Source organism: Simochromis diagramma, unplaced genomic scaffold, assembly GCF_900408965.1.
Source record: "Simochromis diagramma unplaced genomic scaffold, fSimDia1.1 OVJJ01000141.1, whole genome shotgun sequence".
Classification (NCBI taxonomy): domain Eukaryota; kingdom Metazoa; phylum Chordata; class Actinopteri; order Cichliformes; family Cichlidae; genus Simochromis; species Simochromis diagramma.
Window position 1 is genome coordinate 30,818 of NW_024387350.1, and position 17,465 is coordinate 48,282.

Below are 17,465 nucleotides of genomic sequence, written 5' to 3' on the forward strand. Positions count from 1 at the left end.
GCAATGTCTACCAGAAGGGGACCCTGGGACAGAGAATGGGTCTCTTTATGTGGATTGAGAGCACCTCTGTACCACCAAAATGAGCAAGAGGAGGTAGCTGGAAAGAGGGGGTCTCATGTTTTGTTTTTTTGTTTTTCTATAGGAAGCCCATAAAAAAGATGAGAAGCTCTTGGAGTTTCCTCTCAAGCTGAGTCACATCCAGGCTGCAGCCAGGTCAGACATCACTTCATATTATTCACATATTAAATACTACAGTTGTCCACATACACCACTACATTTCTCCATCAACCTGTGTGGGTTAGATTTATTTATTATACTCCTGCTTTCCATCATTTTATTACATCTCTACAGAATCTGAGTGAACACCGCCCCCTGCTGGTTTCTTTTCAGTCCTTCATTTGATACTTAAATTACACCAGACACAAAATGAATGAAACCAAAGCAGAAATGAGGCTACATGGATTTGTTTTCCTTCCTTTGGTAGGATCTCATTGGAAACATTGGATGCTGAGCTGCATTTGCTGACATCTCGCACACACTCAGTGGAGGAGAGCATCCAGAGAGACACAGAGCTGCTGCAGCAACTGGACAGCTTTCTGCAGGTAACACACATAGCAGTATTTTAGTTTTATATAATCTTTAAATAAGTGTGTAGTTTAAAAAATAATTTTGTGCCTATTATGTTTGTCTCAGCATGCCACATCATCTCTCTGCTCACTCCGCGGCAGTCGGCAACAGCTAAAGAGGGAAGGCAGCGAGCTGATCGACTTTTTCTGCGAGGACAGAGACACTTTCAGGCTGGACGACTGTTTCAGCATCTTCCACACCTTCTGCTCCAGGTTCACAAATGCTGTCAAGGTACAACTATGAATGCAAATCCATTACACGAGCTGTACAACAATCCACACAAGATCCAGTAGATGTGGTTAAAACTGTTGGTATACTTCAACTGATACATTAGTCTTCATCCCATATTTCATAACACTTCTGATTTACAGTGAAACATATTATTTTCTAAACCTTCTGTTTTATGTGATTGCCAACAATTTCACCATTGTTGGCTTTTTGGCTCAAGTGTGTGTCCATTGCCTCTGAGTAGTTTCAATTCCCAAACCCTTCTCTCACGATGAGCTGTTGACAGAGACACAAATACCAGACCATAAATCAGGCATAAGAGGAGAAGCTGCATTTAAGGCCCAAGGGTTCACAGTTTGTTTTATTTTTTTATTTGTTTTGTTTGCTTTGATTTGTCCATCAGGATCTGATGCACACAGGAATTTTTTTTCAACATGCATAATATCTGTAGGCTATGGAGGACCAGAAGAGTCACGCGCATCAGGAAAATAACTTCTTTCTCTTTTTGAAGGAGAACATGGAGAGGGAGGCGAAGGAGGCAGCTCGTCGTCAGCGGATACAAGAGCTGGAGGAGAAGAAGAGGCACTCCTGGGCTGGAGGAGAAAAGGTAGGATGACGTACGCAGACACTGTAAAACAAAGTCAATCAAAGATGTCTAATGATGATCCACTCTCTGTTCCCGTTATAGGTGGATGGAGTCTTTGGGCTGCGCTGCCACAGTGAGCTTGACATGTCCACTGCTTTGTCGCGGCATGACGAGGCCGGACTGTTGATGGAGCTCCTGACCCCTAGGTCCCACCCTCGCTCACCAGTGAACAACTCCCACAGTCCTCTGGGACGTGCTGTGAGCTTACGTCGTTCCCGGAAGTCTCCATCCTGCTCACCATCTATTGCTGCTGAGCAGGAACTAAGCACTTTCCTGGAAAAGGCGACTGATCGCAAAAACATTCAGCAAAGAGGCAAAGGGAGCAGTTTTCCATCTCCCTCAAGTCCAGGATTCCCAGTGTCCACCCAGACGGCACCACAAAACTCCTCATCACCTTCCAAAAGGAGTCCAAAAAACAAAAACCATGCAACTGCCACTTACCTCAGCCAAAATGCTACCCAGACGTGTGCAAATGCCACTAATCCTGCAAATGAACTTGCAGTCAAACCTACCTCTGACTCAAACCAGCAATCTGAACACAACAACAAAAGCAGCAGTGATCAACCTGGCATGGGTTTAAGCAGCCATGCAACACTTACAACAAGCAAACCAAAAGATGTTGAACTGGTTTTAACTCAGCAGACTGACTGCACTGATAAGAGCTTTCAGCAGAGCACCACTGCTACAGGAAACATGGTGGTGGTTTTAGACAAATGCATGTTGGTTCCTGAGCTAAAAGTGTTTGGCAGTGGCGACACCCTCACAAGTCATAGCGAAAACAGACATGTCGGTCTTCATCAAGATGATGTGACAATCACAGATTTGGAAGAAGAGAAAGGGGATGACTTGCAAGTTGATAAGGTGCATAATAATGGCCAACTGATTGTAAATCCAAAACAATCTGATGAGCAAGTCTGTGAGCTCAGCTCTTCTTCAACACCAAGAGAGGGCGATGAGGGGCAAGAGGATAAGGTGGTTGTATGGTGTGTGACGGGTGTGTGCGAGGCTACAAGTGACACACAAAGCACCTATGCAGAAACTGAAAAAGATCAGCATAAGGGTGACAACCAAGGAGGAAACAAACAAACTTCCTCTGCTTTAGCCAATGACATGCCTTCAGAACCTCAACCGGCCAATGAAAAACCAGTGCCTGTACCCATCAGCAGCCAACCAGTGCCTGTCCCCCGCTGTGTTAACACATCACTGCTTGTTTCTTCCTCTGTGTGGCGCCCGAAAGATCCTCCAACACCTAATGTAGTGCCTGCTCTCACAGCAGATGCTTCTGAGAAAGATAAAGAACTGGAGGAAGAGGAAGAAGTGTCCACCAACAGGAACAGTGATGGAGTGACCGTCTCAAAACAATCAACAGAAGAGAAAAGCAAAAACAACATGGCATCTAAAGACTCAACCAGTAAAACTGCAAAAGCAGCTTCTTCCACCAAAGTAAAAGCAGAACCAGCAACTCCATCTAAACTACCCAGCAAGAGCCTTCCTACGTCTAACGTCCAAACTAATGGGAAGAAACCTACCCCAAACACTATCTCTGCATCTGGCAAATCCAAATCTATCCGGACCCTCACAACCTCCGAGAACAAGGACATGAGGAGGGTTGTGCCAATATCCAGGACCAACAGAAGTCCATCCAGAATCAAACATACAGAGAAGAATCGAGGCTCCTCCAGCACCGCAGTGCCCACCAGTCTGACTCCCTCAAAACGAAGCAGTGCTTCCCCTCGACGAGTAGCGAGGCCTGCAAATGCTCCTTCATCCCGACAATCTGGGCTCCCCAAGACTTTGGATCCAAAGGACTCAAAGAACCAGAATGTTTCAGGTACTCAGCCATCTGCCCGAGAACAGAACAAGGACTTTCAAGGAAAGATGTCCAGCCAAAAGCCCTTAATGAAACCTAAAGCCCAGCAGGAGGAGAAGATCTGTCGCTCCACACTGCGGGCACTCTCTCAGGGTGGAAGAAGTGGAGCATGAGGCAGCGTCAGTGCTCCTGCCACTCCTTTGCGCAAAGCCACTAGCTCTTCATCATCTGTGTTTCCGGGTTTTGCACGGAGCACAGCCTCTTCTTCTTTCAGACGTACTCACACCAACCTTGCTGTTCCTGCTGCTTCCCACTCCCCCAACATTGAGTCAGACCCCTCCCCCAAACCTTCTTCCAAGACCTCCTCCCCTGTTACCCCATCCAGCACCTCCTTGCCTATTACGCGATCAAGATCACTAAGAGTCCATGCGTCAGCAAGATCCTCAGATGTCCAAAAACTCTCCCCCTCCTCACAGAGGAAGTCTCAGAGCGTCAAATCATCTCCTCGTGCATCGCGCCACGACTTGCTGGCTCCCCCTAAAGGCCACAGACGGAATGACAGTGACAGTGACAAGTCCGCTCATTCTCAGGACTCGGTCTTGCCCACAAGGCCGCGCTGGAGATAAACTCTTGGTTGTTTTGTTTTGAGGATTTTTTCCTAATCACTCCTCCTTCAGGAAAGTCAGGAGATACACTCCATTATGAAATGTAGATACCTTTTAAAATGTTCAAGTTTAGTTTGAGTAACAAAGGAAGATACAATGAGATTGTCTCGTATGGATTTAAATCTTGTTTGTTACCTTGTTTGTTTGTTATTATAAGGTTTAAGTGCAGCGGAGCTGAAAAGTTCACTACGTTTTCTTTGTACTATATTGTCCTTGTAATGTACTTTAAACAACCACAGAGGGAAAAACAACTTGTTTTCAAGGTATATTTGTATTCTTTCTAAATCTATTAATTGAGAGTACATTCCAAGATTAATGACAATAATGACCTCTCCTCACGACCTCAGGAAAGCCGATGTCTTATCAGAAATCACAGACCTTTTTGTTTTGGTCAGAGTGAAGCTCTGAGATCTCTGGATGAGTCGGGAAATGACTACAGCCTGTGACGTGATTGCTAACAAGCTTTCAGTCAAAACCACACTAACACTAGCAGTTCTGAATACTTTGGTGGCCGTAGCCATGACTTGATCTCTCCTATTAGGCCTACAGACACTTGAGTCAGTCTGTCCGTTAATCCACAGACTAAAGGCTCCTACTATGAGAGTAAGGGGTACGCCGTATTGTATGAAAGAAACTATTACAACCAACATACAAACTGCAAATTTAAACACTGAATTGAAAAGAGGGGAGCTAAAAAACGGAGTGAATAAAATCTAATTTCATTTTATTTGTACTCCCTTTGAGTTATTCCTGTGGTACTTTTTTTCCTTTTTGAAAGAGAAATATCTGCAGCTATAAAGATGTACATCTTTGGAGTATCCTGAAAATTCTGCAGTTTTTAAAGGTCATGTGACTGAATGCCTTTTCGATTCACAAGCACCTTTAACTGCACGAACCGTGCTGCAGAATCTCTTTAATCCAGGCTGGACTTCTATAGAAATAATAATATTACTACAATACTAATTGTGTTTTTATAAAGCCTGACATAACTAATCTTTGAGAGCGGTGGTGTCTTTTTTAAAAAACACGATCAGTTTAAACAAGGAGATATTTATAACTCTGATTAAAAACAGACACTTTCTGACTTACTTGGAAAATTCAAGTTGTGTTTTCATATGAGGACATTTTTATGTTTATCTGTCTTTATTTATGTATGTATGTAATGTTTCCCTACTAATTAATAAAGCATTGTTCCTCAGTCACTCTGTGCACTTCATTCAAAGACTGTATTGCACTTTTTCCTGCCAGAAGACAATGTTTTAATTGAAATAGACTGACATATCTCGCTTCAAGTGGATGAATGTCTGGAAACATTCACTTTAAAACCAAGAACATTTGAAACTATATACACATTTCCTATTCTTACAGCTGCATTTTGTATCTAATCTTGAGCAGAACGTCTGTGTGTCTGCACCTCTCATTAATTCTGGTCTTGTATCATATTTAAAACAGAGAAACTAAAGCAATCGAGACCATCATCAATCTCAAAATCATCCATTTTTATAGTTCTTAGAGTTCAAGAAACAAGCACAAATGTGTTTTTGCTTCTAGGTTTTCTGTAGTGATGTAACAACGCTGAAGCTAAAGTAACTGTAGTGATTTGTGTAGAGGAAAACGTCTCTGTGGCAACATCACTGCCAACGTGTTCATCTTGAATGTGTTATTAGACTTAAAAAAAACCTTTACAAGTATCTTTGATTTCTTTAAACACTGTAATAAGAATTGTGCTTTCAGGCGTTACTGCTGTTCTCTGAATATTTGTCAAGTCTAAAACCTTCTCTGTAACCCCTACAGATGGCTGTGTGTAGAAAATCCCAGTAGTTTCTGAAATACTCAGAGCAGCCTGTGTAATACCAACAACCAAACCTGTTAAACTTCTTTTCCATATCTACGTCCATAAATGCGTGGAGCTACTGCTATGTGATTGGCTAATTAAATATTTGCATCGGTGAGTAGTTGTACAGGTTTACCTAATATAATCTTTCATTATCTCGTTTACAAACCCATCAATCTACATCATGTGTGTCAAACCCGAGGCCTGCGGGCCACATCTGGCCCAACGTACGTTTATATCCGGCCCGCGAGATCATTTCTATATAGATTCAGAGTCGACTGCAGAGGTGCCCATTGTGTCCCAGTCAAACAGTGCTCAGCAGTTATTAGGTAAGATGACGTCTTTCTGTAGTTCATTATTCTAACAAGCAAAAAGTATTAAAGTGATGTTTACGTTGTGTATTTCAGACAGTGAGATGCAGAAACTGCAGGCCACAGGAGAAATGTAGTTTTCTGTAGTATACACTGAGATGTTATGCTTGGAGAAAACTCTCCTGAGTTTTTCTGATACACCGGCTACATAGGGGATGACAATGTTGTTGCGTCTGTCCGTCTTATCCTCCCTCGCTGGTGTCTGGTCTTCTTTTCTGTGCCTCTTTGCTGACTTTAAGAACGCCCATTTAGGATAGCCGCACGTTTTGAGTGCTTCCTTTACATGTGTGTGTTCCTTCTTTTTTCCTTCAGGCTTAGAGGGAGCATGACATCCCAGTGTATTTCAGACCCAGCAACACGCTCAGACAAAAACTGGTTCACCCGAAAGACAAAACGCCAAAACACAAACTTAACAATGTGGTGTATGCTGTACAGTGCAGAGAGGAATGCTCGGACCTCTACATTGGAGAGACCAAACAGCCACTTCACAAGTGCATGGCACAACACAGAAGAGCCACCTCCACAGGACAAGACTCAGCAGTCCATCTGCATCTTAAGGATAAAGGACACTCTTTCGAGGATGCCAATGTTCACATTTTGGACAGAGAGGACAGATGGTTTGAAAGAGGAGTGAAAGAAGCCATCTATGTCCACTGTGAGCGACCATCTTTGAACAGAGGCGGGGGTTTACGACACCAACTCTCTGCCATCTATAATCCAGTTTTGAGATCCCTTCCCAGACGCCTTAACGCCCACTCACATCCTGGGCCATCTGATCTCAGGAATTCGCATGATAAGGTGGGGCCAGGTTTCACAATGAACACACCCAAAACTCTGGCTGATTGGGACCCACACCCAGTTTCCCACCTTGGCTCAGGCGATTAGAGGATCATCAGGGGGTCCTTTTGTCCCTCTGTGGGGGGAAACTCCCACTAGGTTTATATCTGGGACTCTCCACCATTTGACCTTAGAACTGAAGAAGCTTCTCGGATGAGAGGTGAAACGTCTTCAAGCAACTTAAAGAAGTCCAGACGCTTTTCTTTGCAAGCTCCTTTGACTACGATGACCTGGATGACTGAGAACCTTCACAGACACGTGAGCTTGAGTAGAAATACGGTTGCTGATCGGGTTTGTGAGATGGCCACTGATTTAAGAACACAGTCGTGTGAAAGAAGCAAATACTTTATAGCTTACTGTCTTGCTGTGGATAAAAGTACAGACATGATGGACATTACACAGCTGGCCATCTTCATCCGTGAAGTGAACTCCAATATGCCCGTTTCAGAGGAAATATTGGACATTAAATCGATGCAACGACAGGAAAAGACATGTTTGAAAACTTATGACAGTTATTAGAAGTTATTCTTTATTCTAAGTGTATTTATTCTGAAACAATATTCCTGTCTGTTTTTATTCATATTTATGTTCAAAAAACATTGTTTTAGTGTTTTCAATAAATGCTTACCCTGTTTGGCACCTCTGATCTACAGCAGCTGCATCCTTCACAGCCTTTGTGATACTGACTCTCCCTGGTGACCAGAAACAAGAGTCCTTCACCAGTCCTGTAAACCAATTGCAAATCATTTTGGATCCACCTCCACCAGAAAATCAACAACTGCAAATCATAGCATACTGGGGGGAAAGCAAAAAGAAGTCAACTAGTACTGCATTGCCAGTGGCACATATTCAGACTTCAGTGGCAAAAGCACCATTTTCCATTTTAGTTCATCAACTAATACAACATGCATGTGTTTAGACAGATTTGAAAGAAACAACAAGGCATGTTTAGTCCAGCAGGAAGCTGAAAGGGCATTACAGTTTTCAAAGACCTGACACGGTGCTTTGACAACTTGGCAATCATGTCAAATATTTGTCACTATAAGAATTTCCCCCCTACATTACACAAGATAAGATAAAACTTTATTAATCTCTCGGGTGGGTTCCTCTGCGAAATTCAGTAAAGATTGGCACCCAAACAGGGACTTGAACCCTGGACCCTTAGATTAAAAGTCTGATGCTCTAGCGACTGAGCTATCCAGGCTCAATAATTGCTTATTAATGTAATAGTCTGAGTCTGCAATGTATAAGCAGCCATAGTCAGCCAAGTCATAATGAAAGCAACAAACAACTCGTGTTTTGATGAAACTGCAAACCCTCCTGGTCAATAATCACATAAGCTGTACATGCAGGAAACAAAGGCTGATAAAGGAGCAGGCACAACATTCAGACAAATCCAAGACATAATGAAATGAACCACAATAACTGTGTATGCATAAATCAGGTGTCAGTGAACACGTAACGATCACAGATCTTTAGAACCACAGCCAATTTTTCCCCAAATAAATGTATAGATTTTAGCTAAATATATATTATAGAATCAACACCATGGGCATTTCAGATTTCACACAGGTGGTTGTTACACTCTGAAAATGTGAGTGTTATGGACCCTCTGTGTGTGCGTGGGGTTAAAATGATGCCACCTTAAAATGAAACTGAGAATAATTAACACGAAAATGTTGTATCGAAAGGGGAAAAAATGAAACTGAAAAAAAGGTGAATTGAAACCGTAAAATGTGTGAATAAATTATTTTTTCTATTATTAACTAAGTTTTGAAACCTACAGCTTTGTGTTTTTTTTGCTTACATCTTTTTTTCCAATTTCAGTTTGCTGGCAATGTTGCTGTACGAATGAGTATTACGGCCACATTAAGAGAAACTATTATAGATAAGATTGAAAATAAAGTTTCAATTTTGAGATTAAAATCATAATTCAATTGAGAAAAAAGTCCAGATGTGGAGATTACAGTTGTTTCAAGACAAACTGCAACAGTTGCTGTACCCTCTGAGTTAATGTAATTGTGCTTCAGGATCCGTTTAGTCTCCATGCAGGAAATGATTTCTCTTTTAGCACACAAACACAGTGTGGTGATCAGCAATAGGTGAAAAGATGGTGTGGAAAGCTGCATCTCATCAAAAAAACACACCAAATGAAATCGAGGGTTACAGCATGAGGAAGGAAGTAATGAAGTACAAATACTTTGTTACTGTAATGATGTCACCGTTCACTGAGGACTCACGCGCAGGACTCTTCACTTTGAGGAGAAATAGTTTATTACACCAGGTATGTGTACAGACAGTGCAGGGAATTGTGCTATATACAAGTGTGACGGGGTCCAGGCTCCAGGAAATCCAAGGTGGGGAGGACAGGGAAAGCTTCTCTTCGCTCACTCACTGCTCGCTATAGCCACTCTCCAATCATTCAAAACTAAGGATCTGCTCCGGGAAAACAGGGCCACGTCCAGAGGAACTAAACACAGAGTGTACACATTAGAATGAAGGCACAGAAATAGCAAGAGTCTAATGCTAAGAGACCTTTAGGAGACCTTCATTACTTTATGTTTAACACCTTTAAGGGGGTTATTATTTTGTCACTGCGAGCCTCAAATCAAACTGCTTTGAGATTAAACAGTAACACATGGAATTCATTCCTGTTGGTGTATTAATCACCAGCAATATCACAGAAAAAGAAATAAAAGTGGCAAAACTATGTGTCATAGTCAGGGCTTAAAGTGTTTCCTTTTTCTTGCTTTTGGCCCAACGACTGATTGTAAAGCTCACATGTAAGTCTTCATGTTTTTAAATCAGATATTGGTTCTGTACATGTGACATTATGTTTTTTCATATCCTGAAACGTGCTGCTAAACAAACTGAGGCAGACTAACTGTGCTATTTAAAGGTTGCAGGTTAGTGCAGGATAAACAGGTTAGTTTGCTGCAGAACAGTGTGTGACTGCTGCACAGTGGCTGTGGTTTCATGCTCAGAGTTTGGTTACATCAAGTGTAGCAGAGATGAATTTGAAGTTAAGATTCACTGAATTTCACCTTCATACCAGCTGGATAGTGTCTAATAAAAAGAGCATGAACAGTTTACTGTCAGTGTAGAGGATGGAAATCAGTTCAACTAATGAAACATCAGCTGACATCTGGTTGAATTCACTTGTGTAAATCCACAAAGAGCAGCAGGTCAGCTGATCACAGCCTGTACATTCAGAAAATCTACTGGAGCTCTCAGCAGTAATTATACTGAGTCGTGAATGTTTTCCCCACACTGAGCCGTTGCAACTGATTTTAGGGTTCCTCCACCTGCTGAATCCACTTTAACCCCTGACTGCCCATTTTACTGTTTAGAGGAAAAGTCACCTTCTACAATGTAGGCAACAAAAAATAGAGCCTTTTTCCTAGTGTAAGTCCAGAAACTCACCTCAGACATGTTGTTCTTTTCCTCACTCCACTGCAATCCTGGAGAAACGCCCCTCTCTGTAGCTTTGCTTCAGCATTTAATAGTGAGTGAGTCCTGCTCCCATGTCATTCCCTCCATGTCTCGCCTCGACCTTCATGATCCCTGCTATAAATCAAGTTTTCATTCAAATCAAACAAACATGTACTGAGTCAGCTTTTGGCTCCAACCTCTTTACACCGGCTGCTTGGCCTTGACAGCACAAGGTCCTGGACCACGTTTACACGTCTTCATAAGTTAACAGATGTGAAGTATTTTCACATACGGCCCTTAAAGCTTCTGTTAAAACGTTCCACAAAACTTGGTTTAATCAATGTGTGATGTTAAACTGAACCATCAGCTGATGGAAATGTTTATTATTAAACTCCTCGCCTTCATCTGTTTGAAGTTTAACAGGTACACGTCCTTCACTCAGAACATCCTGAAAAGCAGATGCAACAGATGCTGCTGCCTTGGTTTGAAGACACCTGCATGCATACTTGGAAAATCCATCTGTACATGTCAGTAAGTGTCTCACATTATCATTATCTGCTCAATATTCACCCATATCAGCCAAATCAGCCTCAAACTGTTTGTCAGTTCCACTAATCAAAACTCTGTTTCTGGGGAAAAGTCTTCTTGCTGGTTAATAACAAAGAAATAAACTGTTGGTAGATCCACTTTTTACAACGAATCATCCATCAATAAAAATCTAACTCAGTTCCAAAACAACAAATTCAACATTCATATAAAAAATCCAACCCTGCAGGGATCAAACATCTGATCAAACACCAGGGTTGGACACAGACTTTCTAATCTGACATCACAAAGTTATTCTGAAGCTGTAAATCTAATTAAAAACTCCCCAAAACTACTAAGAGAAAACCCTTAAAAGGTTCAGTGATAGAAGGAAAATCCTTTACATATAAAATCAACAGAGGTTCCTGATAAACAGACTAATAAATGAAGAATAACTGAACAGTTTCTGTGTCATGAGTAAAATTTCAGTGAGTATGAATCATCTCCAGGAAGTAAAAAGGGTTGGAGCTCAGCATCAGTCAGAAGAGGAAGATGAGGTGATGAAGAAGAGAGTGTTCAGTGGGAAAAGGCCAGTGAGTTCATGTAAATGCTGCTTCTGCTGTAAGACAGACGTAAAAATGCATAAATGCTCCATGATTCTCATTTCTATCCACCATCTTGAACACTGACTATAAATGTGTTCACTTCATTATTGTGTGATTTGGTTTCTTCACGTGTCTCCTTCAGTGCAAATAAAGGACTGTTAGAGTGTGTGCTGTGTGTTTGTCTGAAGCATGACAATCCTTTCCAACAAGTATTTCCAGCTGTTTGTCTCCACTCTGCACTTTAGTCTTTCTTCCTGTCATGTCTGTGTTTGTCCACCAGGTGTCTCCCTCAGCTCATTTTCTCCAAATCAGAAGCTTCAAATTTGTGGAGACGCTCTGCCTGCCAGACACAGCTCAGGGCAAAGAAACATGTCTATCCTCCACAATATACAGACCTGTGTTATTTAGTTGAACAGTCCCCAACCTTTTTGTGTGTCACCGACCGGCTATTAAGGTGTTGTTGATAAATACAACAAAATAAAACCAGTATCGGTACAAAAAAATGTTTTCTTCTCTTGCTGCCTGGTCTGTCTGGGGCCCGGGGGTTGGGGAACAATGATTTGGTTTTTTATATTTAAATGTATAAATAAGTGAGTGTGATCAAGCTTCTTATCTCAAAAAGACATTAAATGTCATCACTGTAGATACAATAATAATAATAATAATAATAATAATAATGATGATGATAATATAATATCAAAAACCTCAAGGATTAATTTTTTTGTTGCATTTTAAAAGTTCAAACCTCAAAGACATTAAGTTTACAGTCATATATGATCAAGAAAATCAACAATCTTCACATTTCAGAAACTGGAAGCAGCTTTAAATGTGACTAAAATAATGATAAAACAATCAATTCTCTAATCATTGACTAACTGATGAATCACTGCAGCTCCAATATATTGTTGCGTTTGACAACCCACTACAGCAACTACAGAATAAAACCACTAACCAGACTGATGACAGATTTCAAACATGCTGAATATGAAGAGTAGTATCATTTAAACTCACATGATTATCAGCCATAAGAACAAATTCAGATTTATATTGATGTAAGGTATATAAATGTAAGTACAGTTTGAATCAGTGCAATATTATTTTCACACATCAATGGACCACTGAACTTCTCAGCTTCTAAAATGTAAAGCCTCATTTAGAAACTACACAAGTACATATAATGGTCAGGGATCAACATGAACCTGTCTTCTCTGTTTGACTTTAATCAGCTCTGCAGTGGCTCCAGGTCCAAGCCAAAGTCCAGCATAGAGCGGCTGAGTGAATGTGGTCTGGACTCTGTGGAGGAGAGTCATGGTTTCAGAGACGCTGTAGAAAGACAGAATACCTGCTCTGTGATCCAGGTACACTCCTACTCTGGAGGACCGAGGACCTGAGAGGACAGTTTGGACAAAGTTGTGCCAAAATCTATAACCGTTTGTGTCACAATATAATGACCAAGACTTGTCATTGAATCCAAATAAACATTCATAGTCCCCCCCTGCTCTGCTGATATTCTTGTATGCGACTGCTACACAAACTATTCCCCCTCTCCACTCCACCTCCCAGTAACAACGTCCAGTCAGACTCTCTCTACTCAGGACCTGAGAATAATCAGTGAATCTGTCTGGATGATCAGAATAAGACTGTTGTTGGTTCATCAATGTTGCTTTTCTGTTCCCCTCAGATAATAACAGATGCGTGTATGCTGTGTTTGGATCCAGTGTGATTTCATGTGAATATTTTAAGAATCCAGCTCTGGTCTTTGGCTCTGGTGGTGACAGTAAAACATCCTCTTCAGTGACTGTCAGTGAGATGTTTGTCCATTCCTCTCTCAGAATGTCCTGTAGTTTATCTCTGGTCTCTGACACAGCTGCTGTCACATCCTCAAAGTAGCTCAGAGGACGAATATTGATGCTGGATGAGTGTGTAGACTCACTGAGTGCTGACAGTGAGGGGTAGTTGTGTAGAAACTGGTTGTGATCCTCTGTGTGTGAGAGCTGCTCCAGCTCGCCGTCTTTCCTCTTCAGCTCAGCGATCTCCTGCTCCAGCTTCTCCTGAAGCTCTTTGACTCGACTCACTTCAGTTTCCTGCTGGGATCTGACCTGCTGCTCCACATCAGAGCTTCTTTTCTGGAGGAGACGGATCAGCTCAGTGAACATCTTCTCACTGTCCTCCACTGCTTTATCAGCAGAGCCATTGATGGCCTCCACCTCCTGTTGAAGCAGCTTCACATCTTTCTCTCGCTCCTGGATTCTCTGCTGGATGTTTAGTCGTCTCACCTCGAGCTCCTTCTGCTTCTCAGTCCTTTCTGCTGCAGCTGGGACTGTTTCATGGCCTTTATGTTCATCCATCAAGCAGAGATAACAGATACTCTGCTGATCAGTACGACAGAAAATCTTCATCACCTCATCATGACGAGAGCAGATGTTCTCCTGGAGCTTCTTGGAGGGGGCCACCAGCTTGTGTTTCTTTAATGGAGCTGCATCATAGTGATGTTGGAGGTGTTTCTCACAGTAAGAGGCCAGACAGACTAAACAGGACTTGATGGCTTTCAGCTTCCTCCCAGTGCAGACATCACAGGCCACATCTTCAGGTCCAGCATAGCAGTGATCAGCTGGAGCAGCTTGGAGTCCAGTCTTCTTCAGCTGCTCCACTAAAGCTGCTAACATGGTGTTTTTCTCCAGGACAGGCCTCGGTGTGAAAGTCTTCCTGCACTGAGGGCAGCTGTGGATTCCCTTCCTGTCCTCTTCATCCCAGAAACTTTTAATACAGTTCCTGCAGTAGCTGTGTCCACAGGTTGTAGTCACCGGATCCTTCAGTAGATCCAAACAGATGGAACAAGAGAAGGTTTCTCGGTCCAGCTGAACTCCTTTCTGCGCCATTTCTCCTCTCAGTGTCAGTGACTGTGTGAGTTTCTCTTCCTCATAACTGAAACTAGTCTGAGCTCTGATCTCAACAACATGTTTCTGCAGTGAATGGAGCCTGTCAGCTCTTACACGTCACCACATGTTGGTTACACCCATCTTCAAAGTGCAGATCTGAAGGGGAGGGAACGAGGAAACACGTGGACAGAGAGGAGGTGCTGTGTTTAAGAGCAGGAAGAAGAGGGAAGGTTATCAGGCTGTGCTTCACTCCAGGAAGAGGAGCAGTTAGAGAGCGAAACTGTGTGTTTAACCCTTTTTATTTACTGCTTCTTCTATATAAATAATTTTTAAAAATCCAGCTTTAATGAACACTGGACAGAAATGTCTCAGGTAACAATAACCGTCAGAACAGCAGAGGCTGCTGACCTAATCAAAGCATATATAGAGAGCAGGGTTAGGTTAGCAGACATATGCTGGTTGCTTTTATTTATTTATTTATTGCTTTTATAGGCAGTAATCGATGTTGCTGTAACAGGATGAGAACTAGATAAATGCCACTGCATTGCTTTGAACAGTCAGCAGAGTCTGCACATATAATTACAGATATTCCTGCAAAAAGTTAATTACTCAAAAGAATCTTGCATTTTATTTTTGCATTTATAACAGCTGCTGCAACAGAAATAACCATGTTCTTTACATTAAAATAGCAACAAACCTTTCTGGAACAACTTTCAAGGTTCACGGCGAAGACAAAGATCTAATGACATGAAGACTCCAGTGAAACTTAAAGTATTAGGAACCAGTTTTAATGCGTGACCAACACATTTCCCCTTGTGGCCTTCACCAGGGTCATTGCTAAATACCCTTGTGATTGTGAAAAGACTACTGGTCAAGTCAAAAAGGAATGTATGGTAAAATGACCAATGACCATGTGACATGATCAAGCAAGCATTTTTCTGATCTCTTCACCGCTCAATGGTTTGTTGTCATATTGAACAAAATATTAGGTTCTCTTTGTATATTACACTCAGGCATCAGGAAAGAGTGGTAACTAGTTTATAGTTTTTAGCTAATGACATGTCAATCACAAGACATTGCTCAGAAAACGTGCAGATTCTCAGCTAGATCCACCTTCCACTCTTTACTTACAGTTTCAAAACAGCAAACAAACACACAAATAAGTTGAAGTAATTGTTTCCTGTATGACTTCACTGGTCTCGCATCAGTAAGGACTTTTGCTCCTTGTTGCTTGAGTTCATTGAGGTGGTGAGCATACATTTATCCCCAGACATGTCCATGTACACAAACATTAAACAACTTCTTTCTGACTTGTTTCACACTTTTGCACCACTTCAGAGGAATCCCCTTAACCTCAAATCACTGTTTTCTTAAGGTATGACTTACCTTCACAGCTGTGTGGATTACGCATCATGTCACAGAAGGTCAACAAACACACCGCAGTGCTGCAGGCAGAACATACATAATCAATCAGCCCTCAGTGCAAGCTACAAAAATAAAATATGGGTTACACACACACACACACACACACACACACACACACACACACACACACACACACGCACAGAGTCATGTTTTCATATCCTTCCCTAGATGTTTATCCTAACACTAACCCAGTGCTTCCCAAAAACGGTGCCGTGGCACATAGGTGTGCCGTAGAAGATTATCTGGTTTCACCTGATTAGTGCTCCAAGTGACCACAGTGAGTAACGGGCAGAACAATTACTTTCTCTTCCACTAGAGGGCGGTACAACCACCTGCTCTAATTAAGTTGGTTGTCAAACAGAAGAAGATATTACATAATAGTCATGCTGTGAGAACACAGCACGTAATAGCAATAGATAAATATTTGAAGAGAAAAAGCAGTCAGTCTGGGTCCTGGAGAAAATTCCAGCCCACATGAAGGCCCTCATGAGTGGTGGTCAGAAGAAAGCAAAAAAGGTATACTGGGGACAAACTGAGCCTATTTTGCTAAGATAAATGATCAAAATGCTTTTTGAGACATTTTTGTTTGGTGGTGCGCTGTTTGATTTTTCTAATGTGAAATATGTGCTGTGGCTCCAAAAGGTTGGGAAACACTGGTCTAACCTATTTTCTGTGCCCATAAGGGCTGTTGGTCCCCACAAGTATGGTAAACTTCCAATTCTTGGTCCCCACACAGGTATGTAAACATGGTACACACACACACACTTTTTCCTAGGGGTACATGTGTGTGCATTCAGCCGTATTACTATTTTATTGGGGACGTTTCTATGTCGTCACCCTTTGGGGACAGAAAAACAGGCCCCTGTAATATAAATCATTAAATCATAGGATGGAGTCTGAGTTTAACTCTGTCTTTTAGTAGATCTCCAACTTTAATTTGTCATGTAAATATCACAGAATTCAGTCTTAAGGCGATTAATTAGTTACTTTAATTATCTGGATACAAATGATAGCACTATGTTGGGCTGGTGTTTTGACTCCAGAGTGGATAAGCAGAAGATGGATAGATGACTTCTTCAGTCTCAGCTGAAGCCTCCACAGCTTTTCATTTGCTTTCTTTTATTTACCTTTTCCTTACTTTGCATCCTATTCTGTTTTATAACCTCTTTGTCCTTATTTACTTTATTTTTCTTCTTTCGTCTTTTGTTTCTTTTTATCCTTCACATTAATGTACTTTTGTTTCTTCATCTTATTCCACTTTCCTTTGTCTTCAGTGTTTCCATCATTCCTGCTTCCACCTTCATTTACTTAGCTTGTCTTCATGTGTTTTTCTCTTTGCTTTATTTCCTTCCTCACTTGTCCTTCCCTATATTTCATTTGTTTCTCCTCTTTGAATTGTTTTTCTTTCCTTCATCTTTCTTTTGTATCCTAATCAATGTTTTCATTCCTTCCTTCCATTTCTGCCTCTTCTGTTTCCTCTTCCCCTCTGCCACTTTCTTCCCTTCATTTCCTTCGTCTTTTCTTCTTTCCCATCTTTGGTCTTTCTGGTTCATTTTTTTCACTCTTCAGCTGGTTTTGCTC

The 17,465-nt window shown here is 41.6% G+C and overlaps 2 protein-coding genes, 2 long non-coding RNA genes and 1 other non-coding gene across 5 annotated transcripts; 1 reads left to right on the forward strand and 4 right to left on the reverse strand.

Moving 5' to 3' along the window:
- Positions 1–150: 150 nt before the first annotated feature.
- On the reverse strand, positions 151–8,300 carry LOC120718448. Its single transcript, XR_005692495.1, has 2 exons — positions 7,647–8,300; positions 151–596 (listed from the first exon to the last, which is right to left on the reverse strand). It is a non-coding gene; the product is annotated as an uncharacterized LOC120718448 (long non-coding RNA).
- On the forward strand, positions 491–4,601 carry LOC120718438. Its single transcript, XM_040006989.1, has 4 exons — positions 491–602; positions 694–858; positions 1,367–1,462; positions 1,544–4,601. The coding sequence occupies exons 3-4, from the start codon at positions 1,373–1,375 to the stop codon at positions 3,482–3,484; spliced, it is 2,031 nt and encodes a 676-aa protein (XP_039862923.1). The 5' UTR covers positions 491–602; positions 694–858; positions 1,367–1,372; the 3' UTR covers positions 3,485–4,601.
- On the reverse strand, positions 8,150–8,222 carry trnak-uuu. Its single transcript has one exon. It is a non-coding gene; the product is annotated as a tRNA-Lys (tRNA).
- Positions 8,301–9,269: 969 nt separating the features above from the next.
- LOC120718446 lies at positions 9,270–12,129 on the reverse strand. The gene is made up of 2 exons (XR_005692493.1): positions 10,442–12,129; positions 9,270–9,488 (listed from the first exon to the last, which is right to left on the reverse strand). It is a non-coding gene; the product is annotated as an uncharacterized LOC120718446 (long non-coding RNA).
- A 163-nt stretch (positions 12,130–12,292) lies between these two features.
- Positions 12,293–15,892, reverse strand: LOC120718439 (tripartite motif-containing protein 16-like). Its single transcript, XM_040006990.1, has 2 exons — positions 15,157–15,892; positions 12,293–14,659 (listed from the first exon to the last, which is right to left on the reverse strand). The coding sequence occupies exon 2, from the start codon at positions 14,457–14,459 to the stop codon at positions 12,762–12,764; it is 1,698 nt and encodes a 565-aa protein (XP_039862924.1). The 5' UTR covers positions 14,460–14,659; positions 15,157–15,892; the 3' UTR covers positions 12,293–12,761.
- Positions 15,893–17,465: the final 1,573 nt, after the last annotated feature.